Genomic DNA, 18,019 nt, shown 5'->3' with positions numbered 1-18,019 from the left:
AACTGATACTTACAGAAATAAAAAACATGGAGGCATAATTATCAGTTTCTGTCTTTGCTAACGTACTTGTGAGCAAAGTATTACGTTCCCCTCACAAGCATAGCATTTCGCTTTTCGTCTGCTGCACTAACTTCACTTATGACTTGATATTCTGAATGGATCAATACCAAATTTCTTTTATGGTAAAGTTTCATCAACGGCTCACCAATTAAAATTTAGAACGTGTTCAAAATTAGGCAGCAGCACCGACATCTAGGATACATATTTTTTTTTTTTTTAGCTGTGCGTTGTACATTATTTGCCTCGAGTGGGGAGGTATGTGAACTTTTTACGATTGCCGAAATCGATTTCTCGCGCAGTTACATAGCTTTTTTCATTTCTTGCCAAGCATAAACTCAACTACCACACGAATGAATCGCAAACGAGAAGTCCTGGATGAGTGGAAAAATTTCACCCGGTTCCTCGGCCTTGCCATCTTAGCAGCCATGGCTCGGCTCTTAATTAATTGAACTTCCTTGCTTGAAGTCCTTGCACAGTTGCCGGGAAACATAGAAATATAGTTACGAATTCGAAAAATAGAAAAAAGGAACATCGAAGCTATCATTTCACGTGATATGGCAGATTGCCAATACATGTGCCTCAAGGCTAATGATTTTTAAAGGAAGAAAAAAATTGCGCATTTGCCGAAACGGGAGAGTGGCTCCGATTAAATATGCCCGATAAATACGCTTTCCTCAAAGGAACGACTGTGCGCTATTTCTGACCAGGAATGTACCTGTAGTGGCAAGAGAAAGGAAATAGTCTGCATTGGAACTGGTAGGGTATCAAGTGACAGGACATCCTCTTGAGAGAAGGGGGGCAGGCATAGGCTCATTGTAGGATGGCGGGAACAATCATTCTGATCCTCACACTTTTACTGCCCAGTTGGTGCCTTCTTGGTGAAGCGTCGAAGATGGAAGCAGAACAAGTGGTACCAGATGTCCTAGACTGTGTCCCACCACACGTATTGCAAGTAAGTCTTGATTTCAAGGTGATCGTGTCGGTACTCGGTTAGGATTTAGTATGTCTTTTTAAGGGGAGGCCCCTTTTGTACAAAAGGGGGACAGTTCTGTTCTGTGACAGGTCAGTGTTCTTCTGTTCAATCACTTTTCTTCAGCTACTATGTTGTGAGGGCTACACAGGTTGCACTGTTTTCTAGTTCAACTTTCGTTTCATCATCAACTCTGTCATTATTGTGCGTTTGCAAGATCTCCCCCCTCTGCTACTGGTTAGAAACGATTTTTTGAACAGTTTTGTTTTATTTTTTCTCTAGGTCGCTTACGAAGCTGTAGAAGTGGACCAGGGCAATGTCTTGACGCCGACGCAAGTCCAGTTTCCTCCGAAGGTCAAGTACCCGACGGAAGGGGACCACCTCTATACGCTTTGCATGACAGGTAACAGATGCTTCGAGGTGGCCTCGGGGAGCTGGAACATAATCTGGGATTCAGCTTCCCGCATTCCTTCCACTAGAAGGTCGGGCTCTTTTCTTCCACGGTTGCTTTTAGGCCACTTGCAGCCTCAATTGTGTCGCGGCACTAACATTTCAATTATCGAGAAGGGCTTGGACAGCCTCGGGTAACCTTATCTTGCTGCACTTTCCTATCGAGGTAAGTTCCGGGTGTGAAAAAGGCATCGCGGGACCCCCGAAAGTGACCCCTTCTTACTGAGTACCCGCGTTGCCTGGTCCCTCCTTTCCCCTCGTTGTTGCGCTGCGTTGCATTCATTACCTTTTTTACTGTTTAGAAATCAAATAAAAAAACAAAATGAAATTATTATTACTGTCGTAAAATATTCCACCATACGTGACGTTATCGCACACACACACACAAAAAAAATGGGAGCCCGTCTGACAGTGGGGATGAACACTGCAGAAAGCACATCCTACATCAGGGGGTTGAGAACAAGGTACTCCCTCGCAAAAGTGTGGGGCTTTGGTGGGTGCGTTGTATCAAAATCCCCGTTTCGAGGGGACCCTGTACAGAAGATGAGAGAACAGACGTTCTGAGGCTGGAACGACATAGAAGGAAAAAAAAAAAGTTATTACGGGATGATGGCCGGGGAGTTTTGTCGTCGGGGGCGATACTCTACCCCCATTGCTGGTGGTGATGCTGGGAATGACATAATGAGCCCCTTCACAATAAGGGTCGAAGTCCTATATGGTATCCAGAAAGGTGAAGAGAGCTTTTATGGGAAGAGCGTTGGTGGGCTGGATGTGGCCAGGGACCAAGCAATTTTGTGTAAGAGAGAGAGTCTAGCTCGTTGGACAAAGACATACAAAGCCTCAAATTGCCTACAGCTGGCTAACCTTTTCAGTGACTTTCATCTTTCATCGTTAATCGACCCCGTATGGTTACAGTTATGCACTAGGGATTGCGAGTTTCTTCACTGCTCCACTAACTGGCAACGCGCGTGAGCCCCGAGAAAGAAAAAAAAAAAAGTTTAGCGTTTCATGTTTAGCTCCCTCACATTACAAAGATACACTAGGGTTGTGTTTCTTTTACTCTGCTCTCTACTCTTCCGATGCCGCAACATTTTTGCCCCCCCCCCCCCCCCCCCCCAAAAAAAAAAAGTTTGCTCTCTCGACTCTCAAGTTGCTCAGGTCCAATAAACGAACGTACCCTAGGTTTTCTCCAGGAAGCATTTTTGGGCTCCAGTACATACGACACTTGCTTAAGTCGCAGCCAAGAGCAATGAACACGAAGAGAGGAAGAAAACATTTGAGAGTAGCAGCTGGTGTCCCGTTGTAGGTGCTTTTTCTTCGTGTCTGTTGGCCTTGGCTGCAACTTAAGCAAGTACGTACATGTACCAACTAGTGCAGTACGCATAATGTTTGGAATTAAAAATTACGTTCCGTTATCCGCGAAGCATGCAAGCGAATCGTGAACAGCAGTCCATACTTGCAATCCTTCGTTCCAGTTTTTTTTTTTTTTTGCGACGTCTTCTTCCGTGGTATAGGATGTACCGAAATGCCGTGGAGAATGAAATGCGGGGCTTCGAGTGCACGTACAGTAGTTCCCCAGAAGAAGGTTGCAATGCACACCACCGAAATAGATAACGGGACAGATGTCTCGGTTCCACGGCCTCGAGATGAATTTTTCTCTCTTCTCCGAAACGAACAGATCCCGATGCGCCAAGCAGGACGACGCCTAAATACCGCGAATGGCACCACTGGCTGGTTGTGAACATTCCCGGCACAAATATCACAGACGGCGAGACTCTGTCGGAGTATGTTGGTGCTGGACCTCCAAAGGGAACTGGTGAGTGACACTGCCTACCGTTTTTAGGTAGGTAAGTTTGGTAGTTCTACTCATGGTCACTAGAGGTCGATACTCGCAAGTTCCTGTAAGCCTGGTGTACTAAAGTGCTCTTAGCAATGCAGTAGGGGTAATCTGTCAGTAGCTGTGAGCAGCTCTTACTTCTAGTACTGCAGTACTGAAGTACTTCTCAATACTGCAGAGGATATTACGTAAAGGTATGAGCTTTTCCCCAAGAGACAAATTGCTATAAGGTGCAAATTAGTATCCTTACGAAGAACTTCTTTCTTCGATCTAGCTTAGTTTTTATTGATATCCTGCATTATGTATCGTTTGCTAGTTTCTTTATCCGTTATGAATGCACCTGTGGTTCATATTGCAACTGTATTTTTCGCAATTTTTTCCACGTATCATTGCATTGAAGCATGCAAGCAATGTTTAAACGGTGTATGGAAGGCAATTGTGTAGTCAGTTTTTTTTCCCCGTTTCGTCATGATTTTTGTAGATCCTAACCAACTCTCTTCTGGTAGGGTGGGGGGGTTATAGACATGGTGACCAATGGAATGCGGGACAAAATCTATCAAATTCATAGAGTGACACACCAAAAAGTTGAAATTGTTGGACACACATGGAAGGCGACTTGAAATCCTAATGAGCTGCTTAATTAGAAGGTTTACACGAATTAACTTTCTTAACTGAAATAGCACTAACGTGGCTACGGTTCTAAGTACATTCTCGAGTCCCTCTTCAAGTGTGCCCCCACAAAGGCCATGAATATCAAACCCTAGTGTCCAATATTTGGTGCGTGTGATATCTGGAGATTTTTTTAACTTTGTGGTGCATTCCTAGGGTTCTTCTTTTTCGGGTTAAACCCGATTTTTCACGATATTTCCCCCCCCCCCCCCCCCCCCGAACAAGTTTCCAAAAATTCGGGTACAACCCGATATCTACCCGAAATCCTCGCTGTCCTTCGACTTGTCATTCTCGGTAAACCGTCAGAAAAGTGAATCATAATATCAGCAAAGACAGCTATTTGTGACAACCTATTTGTCGTCTTTCTATGATCCCCTCCTGCACGAGTGAAAAACGAGCTTTTGTGGGGCTCGAGCAAGCGTTTGAACGTGGCAGTCATGCGCTGCCCCAGTTACCCAATACATAAAGATTCTCATTTCTCCTCCACGCGTTGGAGCAACGGCTCGTTTCATATGCCTTTCGTTTCACCCGAAAATTCCCCCGATGACGTATCAAATAGTGATCGTAGCGGCCCGATTTCTCCCCGAATGCTCGTGCGCAAATAGCGCCCGATTTTTATCCCCCCCAGATTTTGAAAAATCATAAAACCCGAAAACGAAGCACCCTACGCATTCCATGGGTAGGGCCTGACTTTTTCGGGTTTTATTTTTGGCCAAATTCGGGGGGTAAATATCGGGTGATATTTTTCATTTGAAAATTCGGGTGTATTCGGGTTAAATCCCGTTACGGCATATTCTGTCGTCAGGAATTCGGGTGTATTCGGGTGATTTTTTTTTGTTTAATAAAAATTTGTCTTAACATGGAACTAATGTTTAGCAATGTTATCAAACTTTATTTTAATGCACGCTTATGAGTATGCCACGCGACCCGGATGTTTTCGGGTAGATTCGGGTTAAACCCGAATTTTACAGATTTCGTTCGGGGGGTAAATATCGGGCGGATACGGGTTTAACCCTAAAAAGTCAGGCCCTATCCATGGGGCGTACGCACCATTATCTGAAGATGCGTCGTTATCCAGGGCTGCACCGGTACGTCCTCGCCGTGTACAAGCAGCCCAACAAGCTCAACTGCGACGAGCGACGGCTCACAAACCGCTCGGGGGACCACCGTGGCAACTTCAAGATCCGCGACTTTGCCAAAAAGTACCACCTCGGGGAACCCATCGCTGCCAACTTTTTCCAGGCCGAGTGGGACGACTACGTGCCCAAGCTCTACGAGCAGCTCAGTGGGAATTAAAGAGAAATAAGTTTCCGAGGGTCTGGAGGTGATCTGGGTAGATCTTTTGCAGCTACATCCCTTCTTATCGCTTGACTAGTTTGATCCTTACAGATCAGCTCCTTTGTGTAGCTTTGATTTATTCCCTGTAGACGTTTCCACAATACAAGCCAAATAAAGCCACTGGCACTTGTCTATGTTGGATTGTTGATTCTGCTGTTTTACTTGATTGCCAAGTATGGCCAAATTCTGTTATAGACACTTGTGTTTTCAGAAAAATGGGGGTAAAAAACAGGTTTTACCAGGCTCAAACCTGAAACACGAGGCTCTATGTATAATTCTACTTTTTTTTTTTTTACAACCTTAGTCTTGCAAGGCTTGGCCTTGTGCCAGGCAACGATCAAAACATTAGTTTCTACTGAAGCATAAGAGCAGAGGTGGATCCAGGATTTTTCTGAGGGGGTCCAGCCTTGCCCAGCACGGTAGATACGCAATGGAGGTGAATTAAACGCTAAGTGAAGACAGAAATTGGGGAGGGGGTCAGGACATCCTGACTCCTGGTTTCAGATAGACGTGAGTAAAGTTCAAAATCTATCCAATGCACACTTCAACACAACAGTCATCTGCATGCTGCTTGCTTTGCATTTCATGCAACGATTCGTTACTGCATGATGGTGTGGGCGTCGTCGCCTTGCTGTTTGTTCAGCTTTCAAAAACTCCACAAAGCCCTCAGATTTGATGAAGGAATGACGTTCTGTGTGGGCACCGAAAAACGGATCGCTAGAAGTGGACATTACGAGTGTGTAAAAGAGGCTTGACAGAGAAAATCACACAAGAGAAAGACTGGAACTTGTCCTGTGTACTTCTTCCCTGTGTGATTTATTCCCTGTAGACGTTCAGATAGATGATAGGCATGCAGGGCTGTGAGGGTGTGCTGTATGCTTTTTGTATATAGTTATATAGGAATAAATAGGAATATGGTTAAATAAATAGGAGGCTTCCTCACATTATATTGTTATATATAACACATACGTCCTGTGTGTTTCTTCTCTGTCAAGTCTTTCTTATGCACTCGTTCTCATTCGTAATAGTATGCACCAACAAGCCGAAAAAGCAGTTCTTCATAAGTGGACAGGTGCATTCATAGTGACCACTGTAACGAGGTTGTTTGTTTGTATATTTAAACCTAAATTGTTAATGATTTAGAAGAATTCGAGTTTGAAGCAGTGGTTATTAGGTTTCTTCCTCCTATGTTGCGAAGCAGATACATGACTATACTGAACCTAGTACAGATCACCAAATTGTTTCTGAGGAAGAAACGTACAAAAAAGATACGACACAAGCATTAGAAATTGATACAGGAAAACAATAAAACTGGTCCACGATGGACTTAGAAAACGACTCATCCAAGCCTGCAAGTAAAGACCAAATACTTCGATATCGTTCCCTACAAGAACCTTTAAGAAGAACGGAGTTCTCAAGGTAAAATTTATTTATGTATGTACATATTTACAGAACCTATATAACTTATAAATACTAACAATAATGATGCTTAATGCACACTCCAAACAATGGAAAGGAGCTTCTTGTGCCTCAGGCGATGAGTACCCCACTTGGGTGAGGGATGTAAAAGAAAGGGCAGTTTTATCGACAGGAAATGAAATGAGTTGTGGTTGGCATAACCGTGGCTACGACTATTGTGCGGAATTGTTGCGCGGCCGCTTTTGCGTTACTCGGAGAAAGAAGAGCTGTTGAAGGACTTGTTCCGTCGCCGACGCTGCGCGAGCGTGACAGCTTCCTCACACGGATGAAATGCTTGGAACAGCCTGTGTTGCTTTATGTCCTTGGCTGTCGGACGGCTCTCGCTGTCTCGTGAGAGTAACTGCTCTATCAGTTCACACTGGATAAGAAACAGGTTGCACAAGTTACGACAAAACTAAATTCGCTCGTTTATTCACCATCCATCACAAAGTTTTGTGTACGCAACTATTTCTGTTAATAGCTAGGGTTCTGACTTTGCTGCGCTTTCATTTGGCAATGGTAGGGGGATGCTTGCCAGAGGTTTAAATTTGTGGAAAATTTTTTTACCTTTTCGAAGACTGCTTTCGGAGAACATCCAAAAAGCTATAAATTTGTTTGAAAATTGAGGGCTCCGGTAGACGTATCCAGATTTTTGCGAAATGAAAAGTTTGTACCCTATTAATACATGGTTCCCACTGAATTGTTGAACAAAAATTCGAGGGTTTTTCGAGGACCTCTTAAAGCTCAGCTACTATTCATCACCTGTCTGGGATGTAAAACATAGTTTATGACCAGGACTTCAATATTTCACACTATTTATAAGCTACAGGTATATCACATGAGAGAATACACAGGGACTGCACAATGGTGATCCGTTCACAAATGTTGACCGACGACTCCTGAACGTTAAATATCATAGAACAGGAAGTAAAACTGATATAACAGAGGGTGTCATTAATTTGTTGCTGTTGAACATGAAGAGAACAGAACGGCAATCCAGAAGATGTAGGTTCGAGTCCTACAGCTGGCTAACCTTTTCAGTGACTTTCATCTTTCATCCTTAATTTCTTAGGCAATTTGAGGCTTTGTATGTATTTGTCCTTTATATGTTGTTCCAGCCTCAGAACATCAGTTCTCTCATGTTCATCAGTTGCCGCTTGCGTCAATCCCGTCGTATGATTGTGTGTACGAGAGAAAAATGTAAGAGTGAAAGGGGGATGAGTGAGAGAGTGGTTGGTTTGTCCCTTCAGATGACGCACCCTTGGAAGTCGCTGGGGAGGTGTGTTAGCTTAGATCAATTGGTAGAGCCCTGGACCGGCAATCCAGAAGATGTGGGTTCGAGTCCTACAGCTGGCTAACCTTTTCAGTGGCTTTCATCTTTCATTGTTGCTGCTGATTACTATTTTAAAGAGTGCTAACTCCTGTGGGTTTGAAACTATAGTTCTGGCTCCGGATATGGGGAATTTGCACTGCAATTCGAACTTGCACGTGCTCGACGGATTTTGTTCTGGTGCAAAACCTCGCTGTGCTTTCCAAAATGTGAATTGGCAGACAGTTGAACGTCGCCACCCAAACAACAGCCGACAAATTACATGTGGGCGAGGCGCATTCTAATGGCGAATTCCGGTGGTCATTTCGTAGCAACTTTTTTTGCCAGATCTCGAGCAGTCATGTTCGCTTGGTCAAAATTAAGCAAATCTAGCATGTTCGCGTGGCGCTTTCCGAGTGCTCAGAATTTGCCAGCTAGCACTTTTTTTTGCCCGGTCTCAAAACGATCGAGCAGCAGATTGCTCAACTGTATCCGGAGTCGTCACATCCGCACTGCAACGGTGGCGAGTGCCCTCATTGGCCCGCATGTTGAAATCACGTGGTTTAGCAGACGACAGAACTCGAAGACGGGCAACCGCGACGCCCATAGCGTGATCCAAGTACCTAAAACTGCTAGATTCTTAGCAATCATGTTCGGGTGGCAACGGTCACGTGATCCAGCTCGGTCGCTGACCTAGCAATTTCCGAGCGCTCGGCCGTGTTGCTACGAAATGACCACCCGAATTCGCTATAATAGACAATGTAGTTCAGATTGTGAGAATGATGATGACTATGGTACTGGATGACAAGCAATGGACGAAATTGTCGATCTCGAAAGGTGCGGCGCCTCACGTGTTATCAGCGGTGACGCTCTACTTGGAAAAGCTTTCGAGATAAGATAAATTTAATTCGCGACAAGTTTTTTTTTCACGGTTACATCGGGACTGAAAGGGCAAGCCCGCAACACTTCGACACAAAACAGTGTCAATTTAGAGCAAGATAAAATGCTTTTGCGCTCTCAACAAACGAGCACGTTCAGTGGCGTTCGACTTGCGCTGTTCTACTTCGTTGACACAATCCCGACCGGCGATTTTGCGAAAGCTCGTATGTAACAATAATTCAGATTTTCGCGTTACCGTCGGTATCGTTGTAAACGGGCTCGTCTTGTATTCCAGTTCAGTTCGCAGTATCTGCGAGATATTCGAATTGGAAGTCAGTGAGTTATTGAAGGAACTGCCTGCAGATAAAAAAAAAAAAAAAAGAGGGCTTACCTCTGACGGGTAATCGCGTCTGAAGTTACACGGAAATTGTAGCTTCTTAGCGCTTGAAAGCACATGTATCCTTTCCATCTGGGTAGAAAAGGGCCATAGCAGTTCAAAGAAGATGAGACCCAATGAAAATATGTCAACGGCCTGATTATATTTTAATCCGTCAATCTGCAAAGAAAGATGGAAGCAACACATGAGTCTCACATTTATAGCTAAACCCCCATGCTACGGAAAATATCTACCACCTGAAATGACAGCTCAGTACTTCCCTCTGAAATGTACTCGTGTAGGAAAAGAGCACAATGTCACTGCGATTGAAGGTCCCAGTTTCAGCCTGCCTACGTTTTTCTGGTGACACGCTGCAGGTGGTTAGGACTGCTGATAAGTTCAACCACCGGGGGGTTCTTTAAAGGTACTATAAAGCAACCTCATGTTTTGTGTGCCCTCAATTGTGCACGTCCTCAGGAGTAAACTGCCGCAAAATTTTCTCACATAGACGTTATAGCTCACGAAAAAAATCAAAATTTAAATCTACTGGCAACACTGTGGCAAAGCAGACCGACGAAACGCCAACTCCACCAAGTATGGTGGCGAAAATGTCTCATGCGCGCGACTCTGGGCAGAACACAGCGACGTACGATAGCAGCGCCACAGTGCTGAAGCGGGCCCAGGTATAGACGTTTAGGTACTGAGTGCAAGATTCCGATTGTGTTTATTTTCTTTCACACGAATTACATTTTTCTCAGTAGGTAGTATTTGCAAATCCCAACAGGAATACCATCTGTTTATCGGTCTAATTGTTTACAGGGTTGCTCGACAAATTGAGGACTTCTTCCCACCAGGCGTCGCCCAGACATTCTTGACTGCGTTTTTATTTACCAATTAAAAATACCGAGAGTAAACTCCTGCGCATATTACTTGTTGTGCTGAGCCTCTGAGCCAAGCACTCTCACGTCATGCTGATTGCATAGGTTCGACCTCGACTGCTTTATAGTACCTTTAACATGTGCCAGAACACACTGCTGGAAGCAATGTTTTTCTCCCCCACATATCCTCGGCCGAGAGCGACCAACTGAGGTCGATAGCAAACGAGCACAACATTACAGCCAGCAGTGTTGCCAGCAAAGGACCTGGTACGTCGATACGATATACGATAGAAGTCCTACTATCGTTGTACAACACTGTCCAGTTGAATTAACGTGTACAGCTTGTCACACACTCGTCTGGAATCGACAGCTTGCGGTTTATCCGACCTGGAATCTCCAGGCATTGCAAGGTTGCTTGTTTCGACCACGACCTACTAGATTGTAACGACCATGTCACAGGCACCCCATCCCAGCGCCACATTTGGAATCTAGCGGTGGCGCTACTCATCGTCCCAGTTATTGCTTCCTCAACTTCTACGATACTTTGTACTTCAGTTTACCTTAGTATTTCTGTACAAGCGGTGGATATTCCACGGATGTTTCATTCTGAGGTTGATCATCATCATCATTCTACGCGTTTTCATAGGAGCTATCGCTGTCGTCTGCTACGGTAGTCGTACGTACGCTTCTGCGCATTCATAATTCAAATTTCCATCGTCCGATCGTGATGCAGATCTCGCGTGCCGACGAGTAACGCCCCCTGGCGGATTGTGCGGACGGGCTCCTCATAGGGGTTGCCGATTATGACGTGGTCGTTATAATTAGAGCCTGAAGTTTTCGGGAAATATTTTTTTCTAAATTCGGGGGGGGTAAAAATCGGGTAAATAAACATGTGCACTAAATCCATGCGAATTTAGGGTGAGAAAACTCCCGGTATGCTAAATTCGGGGAGAAATCGGTCTCAGTTACTCAAACTAGCTGTAATGGTTTGGTACAAACGGTGATGCAACTGCATTTGCTGCCAAACAAGTAAGTTAATGCATTCCTACAGACATCCCAGTCCGGGGAATTTGCCGGGTAAAAATCGGGTTTCACCCTAAAGGGTGAACCTTCAATTTGGGGTGCAAATTCGGGGAAGAATCGGGTAAAACCCTAAAACTTCAGGATCTAGTTATAATCTAGTAGGTCGTGGTTTCGACTAATAAAGACTCACTGGGGTAGCATGCTGTATGCATCTATTAGTCGGAAAAAAACGTTCTTGCAACACCCGTACATTTCAGATGGGATAAAACCGCAAGCTGTACGTACAAGTTTTCAATTACCTGTTCGGGACTCATGTAGAGCTGTGTACCGACTTGGTCCGTCAAGCGTCCCGAATCGCAGGTTGGGCTAATTGCACCGTCAGACGGTGTTGCCGGTACTGATCCCCCACCACCCGCTAATGCGGTGACGAGACCAAAGTCACCAACCTTGATGGCGTCGTCCATGGCGAAGAAGATGTTTGACGGCTGTTTGAAAAAGACGCATAAAAGAGACGCAAGGAAGGAAGTCAAAGGCAGCAAAAAGAAGTATGCCTCACTTTTAGATCCCGGTGGATGAGGCCGTGTTCGTGAACATATTCAACCGCATTCACAATCTGATAGAAGATGTCCAGGACTGCCTCGTATTCGCGTGAAGAGGAATGTGCATGGAGCCACTCCTTTAGACTTTCTTTTTTACATAGCTGCATCTGTAATGGCAATATTGCGCACCGTAATTTAGATGCACAGGCACATTCTGTGTCAACAGTACATAAATGAAAACTCAAAACCGTTTGGAAGCTTTTTTTTTTTGTAGTTTGCTCAAAAACATTCTACGACAAAATTGTTTGTTAAATAGGTAGTTTGCCACACACAGACACGTAGAGGAATGTGCCAGGTGTTCTACTGTGGCCGGATGAAAGTGAGGTATGCCAATCGTTTAACGTCAGGAGGGGCAAGATGAAGGTTGCGTCGGAAATAACCCAGGCAGCGGTTTGAGTTACTGATGATGCGGTTAATATGGGTGTGCCATTGAAGAGTGGACGTAATATGAAGACCAAGGTACTTGTAGGAGAGTGTGTGACTAACTAATGTGTTAATGTGTTACAGAGTTTGTAAGGGCACAAAGATTGGTGTCTGCCGACGTGGAGGTAAGAACATTTAGAATTATCCTATTACAAGAGTCCCATTACAGCGGGAGCTGTTAATGGGAAGGTTTAGGAAAATCGCCGTGGCTGTATCACAAAACCCTCAATTTCGGTCTCGGTGATGCAAAACAAGTTCAAATAATCTAAACCTAATAAAATCAGTTTTGACATACTCAGAGATGGGTCCCGGAAAGTGTACAGATTTTGCAGCGTTCCCTGTGCCGCTTCTAGGAATATTTTTGTCCCGCTAATCTCACCTCTACACACCACCACTCATTTCACATGTCACGAGGCAGATAGTTCTCAATCTAAAGTAGTCGCGCATATATCAGCAATAAAAGTGCCATCATCCACACGCAAACAGCTACCGCTGAAATTCGCGTCACACCATCTTAACCGTCCCGTAATTTTTTTCGGAATCTGCGAGCAGCATTAATTGCCTTTTGTGCTGTAATGTTCAAATGAAAATTGGATATGACAAGCAAATTGACAGATGCTGCAGGACTTTGCTGCAACGTGGTTTGACTGCACTGGAATTGTGTTTGTCAGATTTAATTCCTCGATTCGCTGCGAGAGCGACCTATAGGGGGCGACACTGTCACCATTCTAGTGTGGATAACACGTGGGCGGACGTTCGGAGTTGATGGTTCTTTTCCGCGATTCTTGAGCATATTCACTGGAAGATAACTTGTGCAGCGATGGTACGATACTGTTCGGTTCCCCAATGCTCCACCTACATCACTGAATGCAGAATGAATGCGTAAAAGCAGACGACGCGTCCACACTGTGGTAGTTCTCCGTTCTCCGAAACGTGCCGACACCGTTCGATCTCGGAGCGGATACTCACTTGAATGTAGAGGTAGACCTTGTGAGGTCCAATGCTCTGAAACGACAGGCTGCTGGGCCTTTTGCGGTGTGCATGACAACCGCCTGACGAGCTGTCGTCTGCATCTCCAGTCTTCCCTTCGGAGCGCTCAAACTGGACAACGGAATCCGAGTCGTCTGGATTATAAACGACGTATGACTGGAATGGTAGCTCCTGCGTCGAAGTCAGTGAGGGGTCTACAGTGACGCCACTCGATGATGTCTCAAATCCCGGGTCAAACGGCTGCAGGGGATTGAATGACCGGGTCCTGTTGGGCGAGGCAGATGGAGCGGTCGCTGAGGCCTTGTCCGGGTCTGTGTAGACACTGCTTGACCACTGGTCAAAACTGTAGGGAGATACATGCTATGTACTCATGTCCGGTTGCTTCCAAATAATTCTTTTTCAGATTACAACGCCGGCTGAATGTTCCTCGGTGCTTCCAAATTTGTAGCCACTGCGTGCGTGTGTGCGTGCACACGCACACACAGACGTGCACAGACACATGCACAGACAGACAGACAAACAAACAGACAGACAGACAGACAAACAAACAGACAGAGACAGACAGACAGACAGACAGACAGACGCGCAATTAGCTGATAGAAATTTGCAGCTTTGCGCTGTGACACAACTATGATCATGAGTGCCACCAATTAATTTTGTCGATCCGTATTGTCACTTGCCGAGGACAACGTGCCTAAGCAACTTGTGCGATTGCTGTAGTATCAAATTGCTGACATCCTCTACCTGGTTTGAACCTGCTAGCTACGCATCAGGAAGCGAGGTCCACAGAGGTCAGTGAGGCAGTTAAGAAAGACCTCCGTTGTTGCGAGGATCTATTTTTTTTTTGCTTCGCACTTTTGGTAATTTTTCTTGTCTTACATTTGCCGTAACTCTGTGTAGAATTTCCACTATTCATCATTCCACACAAGTTTTCTTTCCCTACCTGCTTTGCCACACATCGTCTTGGCGCTCTTGCCAGCCTGGCGGAGGGCTCTCCAACCAGGCGTTGTAATATCGCACTATTCCCATGTGGTCCAGCTTGGCCAATGCCTTTGCTTCCCTCATCACCTTGTCCCGAGCCTCTGGGCTGTAAGGATACCATGGATATAAAACACCCTGCTAAAACACCCTGGTCATATTATAATCATACGAAGTGTCTTTTGAGGCTCCGCTATCATTTTTGCCAGGGATGTAAAACACAATTCATATCGATTTCTTCAATATTCCACAAAAAATATAAGCTACCAGGTATCACACGACAGAATACCCTCTTGAGTGGTTTCCGCCACATTCGCGTCACAGCCGTCCGTTAAAAATATATGTCTGTGTCTATACCGAACAAATTACGGTCATCAATCATTATCGTACACTCTCCCAAGCACATTTAATTTTTATCATAGGCAAAATATTAATATTCAGACACTCTCACGATCCTCATTGCGAGCATTATTTGTCCAGTCTACCTGAGGCTGTTATTACATGACCCACTGATGTTTGTTTTTGCTTATTTTTGACCGGTGCATAACATGTATTGTACAGTGCTTCTTTGTACCTTTTCTTATACAGTCGAACCTCGATATAACGAATTTGCAAATGCTGGCTCTTTGTTTCGTTAAATAGAGATATTCGTTAAATGGAACACGCCACGGAGGAGAAGTAAGGAGAACTCTTCTCGAAATAAGGTTGCTGTCGTGCACTCTTTCAGATGTACTTGTGTGTCCAGTGCGAGCAGAAAAAATATTTTGTTATATTTAAAAATATAAACACGTTTGTTGTGCATCGAGGAACGATCTCACTATGAATTTCTCGCCTACAGTTTTTGTTAGTGCAAAGCGAGAAGCTTTTATTTTAGAATGCGGGGAAGCCACCGTGAAGGGGTTCCGTGTTTCCTTGAAGGCTTGAATGTCTCCGTAAGCGTAGTGCTGTCGCAGTCTTGCAGTCAACAAGCTGTTCTCTTTTTTTATTTGAGATAAAACACGACACCCGAAGAAGCACAAAGGTTGTTGTCTGACATCGTACAGGATATGGTACGGGTATTTACATCACTGCCAACGCACAACCAAGATATCAGCTACATATCAGCTAAGATATCAGCTAAAATGTCAGCTACAATATCAGTTAAAATATCAGTTAAAATACCTAAGATATCAGTTAAAATAACTAAAATGTCAGCTAAAATATCAGCTAAGATCTTAGTTAAAATATCAGCTAAAATGTCAGCTAAGATAGCAGCTAAAATATCAGCTAAGACGTCAGCTAAGATATCAGTTAAAATAGCAGCTAACATAGCAACTAAAATGTCAGCTAAGATATCAGCTAAAATATCAGCTAAGATCTTAGTTAAAATATCAGCTAAAATGTCAGCTAAGATAGCAGCTAAAATATCAGCTAAGATGTCAGCTAAGATATCAGTTAAAATAGCAGCTAACATAGCAGCTAAAATGTCAGCTAAGATATCAGCTAAAATATCAGTTAAAATAGCAGCTAAAATATCAGCTACGATGTCAGCTAAGATATCAGTTAAAATAGCAGCTAAAATGTCAGCTAGATATCAGCTAAGATATCAGTTAAAATATCAGCTAAAATATCTAAGACATCAGCTAGATATCAGCTAAGACTCCTGCGTGCGAATGGAGCTCTAAGATAAATGTCGACACAGTTCTCTGTGAAGTCGGTCCCGGACGCACGATCCCCCCTGCGGTAGTTGTGACATAGGCCGCCTGATACCACTACGAAGTGAGGCAGTAACAAATCAGCTAAACATAGGGTAGCATTATCAGCTAATGGTAAACATTATCAGCTAAATATCAACTAAGCTATCAACTAAGATATCAGCTAGATATCAGCTAAGATATCAGCTAAAATGTCAGCTAGATATCAACTAAAATGTTAGCTAAAATATCAGCTAAGATATCAGCTAAGGTATCAGCTAAAATATCAGTTAAAATATCAGCTAAGATATCAGCTAAAACATCAGCTAAGATCAGTTAAAATATCAGCTAGATATCAGCTAAGACTCCTGCGTGCGAATGAGGCTCTAAGATAAATGTCGGCACAGTTCTCTGAAGTCGGTCCAGGACGCACGATCCCCCCTGTGGTAGTTGTGACATAGGCCGCCTGATACCACTACGAAGTGAGGCAGTAACAAATCAGCTAAACATAGGGTAGCATTATCAGCTAATGGTAAACATTATCAGCTAAGATATCAGCTAAATATCAACTAAGCTATCAGCTAAGGTATCACCTAGATATCAGCTAAGATCTTAGTTAAAATATCAGCTAAAATGTCAGCTAAGATGTCAGCTAAGATGTCAGCTAAGATGTCAGCTAAGATGTCAGCTAAGATGTCAGCTAAGATGTCAGTTAAAATAGCAGCTAGATAGCAGCTAAAATGTCAGCTAGATATCAACTAAAACATCAGCTAAAACATCAGCTAAAACATCAGCTAAAACATCAGCTAAAACATCAGCTAAAACATCAGCTAAAACATCAGCTAAAACATCAGCTAAAACATCAGCTAAAATATCAGCTAAAACATCAGCTAAAACATCAGCTAAAACATCAGCTAAAACATCAGCTAGATAGCAGCTAAAATGTCAGCTAGATATCAGCTAAGATATCAGTTAAAATAGCTAAAATATCAGCTAAGATATCAGTTAAATCAGCTAAAACATCAGCTGAGATATCAGCTAAGACTCCTGCGTGCGAATGGGGCTCTAAGATAAATGTCGACACAGTTCTCTGTGAAGTCGGTCCAGGACGCACGATCCCCCCTGCGGTAGTTGTGACATAGGCCGCCTGATACCACTACGAAGTGAGGCAGTAACAAATCAGCTAAACATAGGGTAGCATTATCAGCTAATGGTAAACATTATCAGCTAAGATATCAGCTAAATATCAACTAAGCTATCAGCTAAGATATCACCTAGATATCAGCTAAGATATCACCTAGATATCAGCTAAGATCTTAGTTAAAATATCAGCTAAAATATCAGCTAAGGTGTCAGCTAAGATATCAGTTAAAATAGCAGCTAAAATGTCAGCTAGATATCAGCTAAAATGTCAGCTAAGATATCAGCTAAAATATCAGTCAAAATATCAGCTAAGATATCAGTTAAAATAGCTAAAATATCAGTTAAAACAACAGCTAAGATATCAGCAAAATATCAGCTAAGATATCAGTTAAAATATCAGTTAAAACATCAGCTGAGATATCAGCTAAGATCTTAGTTAAAATAGCTAAAATATCAGCTAAAACAACAGCTAAGATATCAGCTAAACTGTCAGCCAAAATATCAGCTAAACTGTCAGCCAAAATATCAGTTAAAATATGAGTTAAAACATCAGTTAAAACATCAGCTGAGATATCAGCTAAAATATCATCTAAGATATCAGTTAAAATATCAGCTAGAACATCAGCTAAAACATCAGTTAAAATAGCTAAAATATCATCTAAGATATCAGTTAAAATATCAGCTAGATATCAGCTAAAACTCCTGCGTGCGAATGGAGCTCTAAGATAAATGTCGACACAGTCCCCCTGCGGTAGTTGTGACATAGGCCGCCTGATACCACTACGAAGTGAGGCAGTAACAAATCAGCTAAACATAGGGTAGCATTATCAGCTAAATATCAACTAAGCTATCAACTAAGATATCAGCTAAAATATCAGCTAAGATGTCAGCTATAGCAGCTAAATTGTCAGCTAGATATCAGCTAAGATATCAGTTAAAATGTCAGCTAAGGTATCAGCTAAAATA

The 18,019-nt window shown here is 43.4% G+C and overlaps 2 protein-coding genes across 5 annotated transcripts in view; one reads left to right on the top strand and one right to left on the bottom strand.

Annotated features, from left to right (window-relative positions):
* The first annotated feature begins 207 nt into the window (after positions 1-207).
* On the top strand, positions 208-5,465 carry LOC135377303 (protein D2-like). 2 transcript variants are annotated; one of them, XM_064609637.1, is made up of 5 exons: positions 208-315; positions 925-1,012; positions 1,313-1,433; positions 3,159-3,296; positions 5,065-5,465. In XM_064609637.1, the coding sequence occupies exons 2-5, from the start codon at positions 953-955 to the stop codon at positions 5,280-5,282; spliced, it is 537 nt and encodes a 178-aa protein (XP_064465707.1). In that variant the 5' UTR covers positions 208-315; positions 925-952; the 3' UTR covers positions 5,283-5,465. The 2 variants fall into 2 exon arrangements, with proteins under 2 accessions (XP_064465707.1, XP_064465709.1); XM_064609639.1 differs by lacking the exon at positions 208-315 and adding an exon at positions 680-816.
* Positions 5,466-6,735: 1,270 nt separating this feature from the next.
* The window catches only part of LOC135377302 (eukaryotic translation initiation factor 2-alpha kinase 3-like), a 29,995-nt gene continuing 18,711 nt past the window's right edge, over positions 6,736-18,019 (bottom strand). For 2 of the 3 annotated variants that reach the window (XM_064609634.1, XM_064609636.1), the window contains exons 13-19: positions 14,203-14,346; positions 13,239-13,602; positions 11,804-11,953; positions 11,547-11,732; positions 9,362-9,526; positions 9,227-9,280; positions 6,736-7,161 (exon numbers count right to left, since the gene is read on the bottom strand). In XM_064609634.1, coding sequence (XP_064465704.1) covers positions 6,991-7,161; positions 9,227-9,280; positions 9,362-9,526; positions 11,547-11,732; positions 11,804-11,953; positions 13,239-13,602; positions 14,203-14,346 — 1,234 coding nt within the window. In that variant the 3' untranslated portion in view covers positions 6,736-6,990. The remainder of the gene's footprint in view (positions 7,162-9,226; positions 9,281-9,361; positions 9,527-11,546; positions 11,733-11,803; positions 11,954-13,238; positions 13,603-14,202; positions 14,347-18,019) is intronic. The other variant, XM_064609635.1, reaches the window with a different exon arrangement.

This window comes from Ornithodoros turicata, chromosome 1, assembly GCF_037126465.1.
Source record: "Ornithodoros turicata isolate Travis chromosome 1, ASM3712646v1, whole genome shotgun sequence".
NCBI lineage: Eukaryota > Metazoa > Arthropoda > Arachnida > Ixodida > Argasidae > Ornithodoros > Ornithodoros turicata.
Note: the sequence above shows the minus strand (reverse complement) of the source record. Positions and strands in the feature narration are given on the sequence as shown.

Excerpts from the sequence above, each read along its gene's own strand:
- LOC135377303 (XM_064609637.1), top strand. The coding sequence starts at position 953 with ATGGAAGCAGAACAAGTGGTACCAGATGTCCTAGACTGTGTCCCACCA. Across the intron at positions 1,434-3,158 it reads CTATACGCTTTGCATGACAG|ATCCCGATGCGCCAAGCAGG; the intron begins GTAACAGATGCT and ends CGAAACGAACAG. Across the intron at positions 3,297-5,064 it reads TGGACCTCCAAAGGGAACTG|GGCTGCACCGGTACGTCCTC; the intron begins GTGAGTGACACT and ends GTCGTTATCCAG.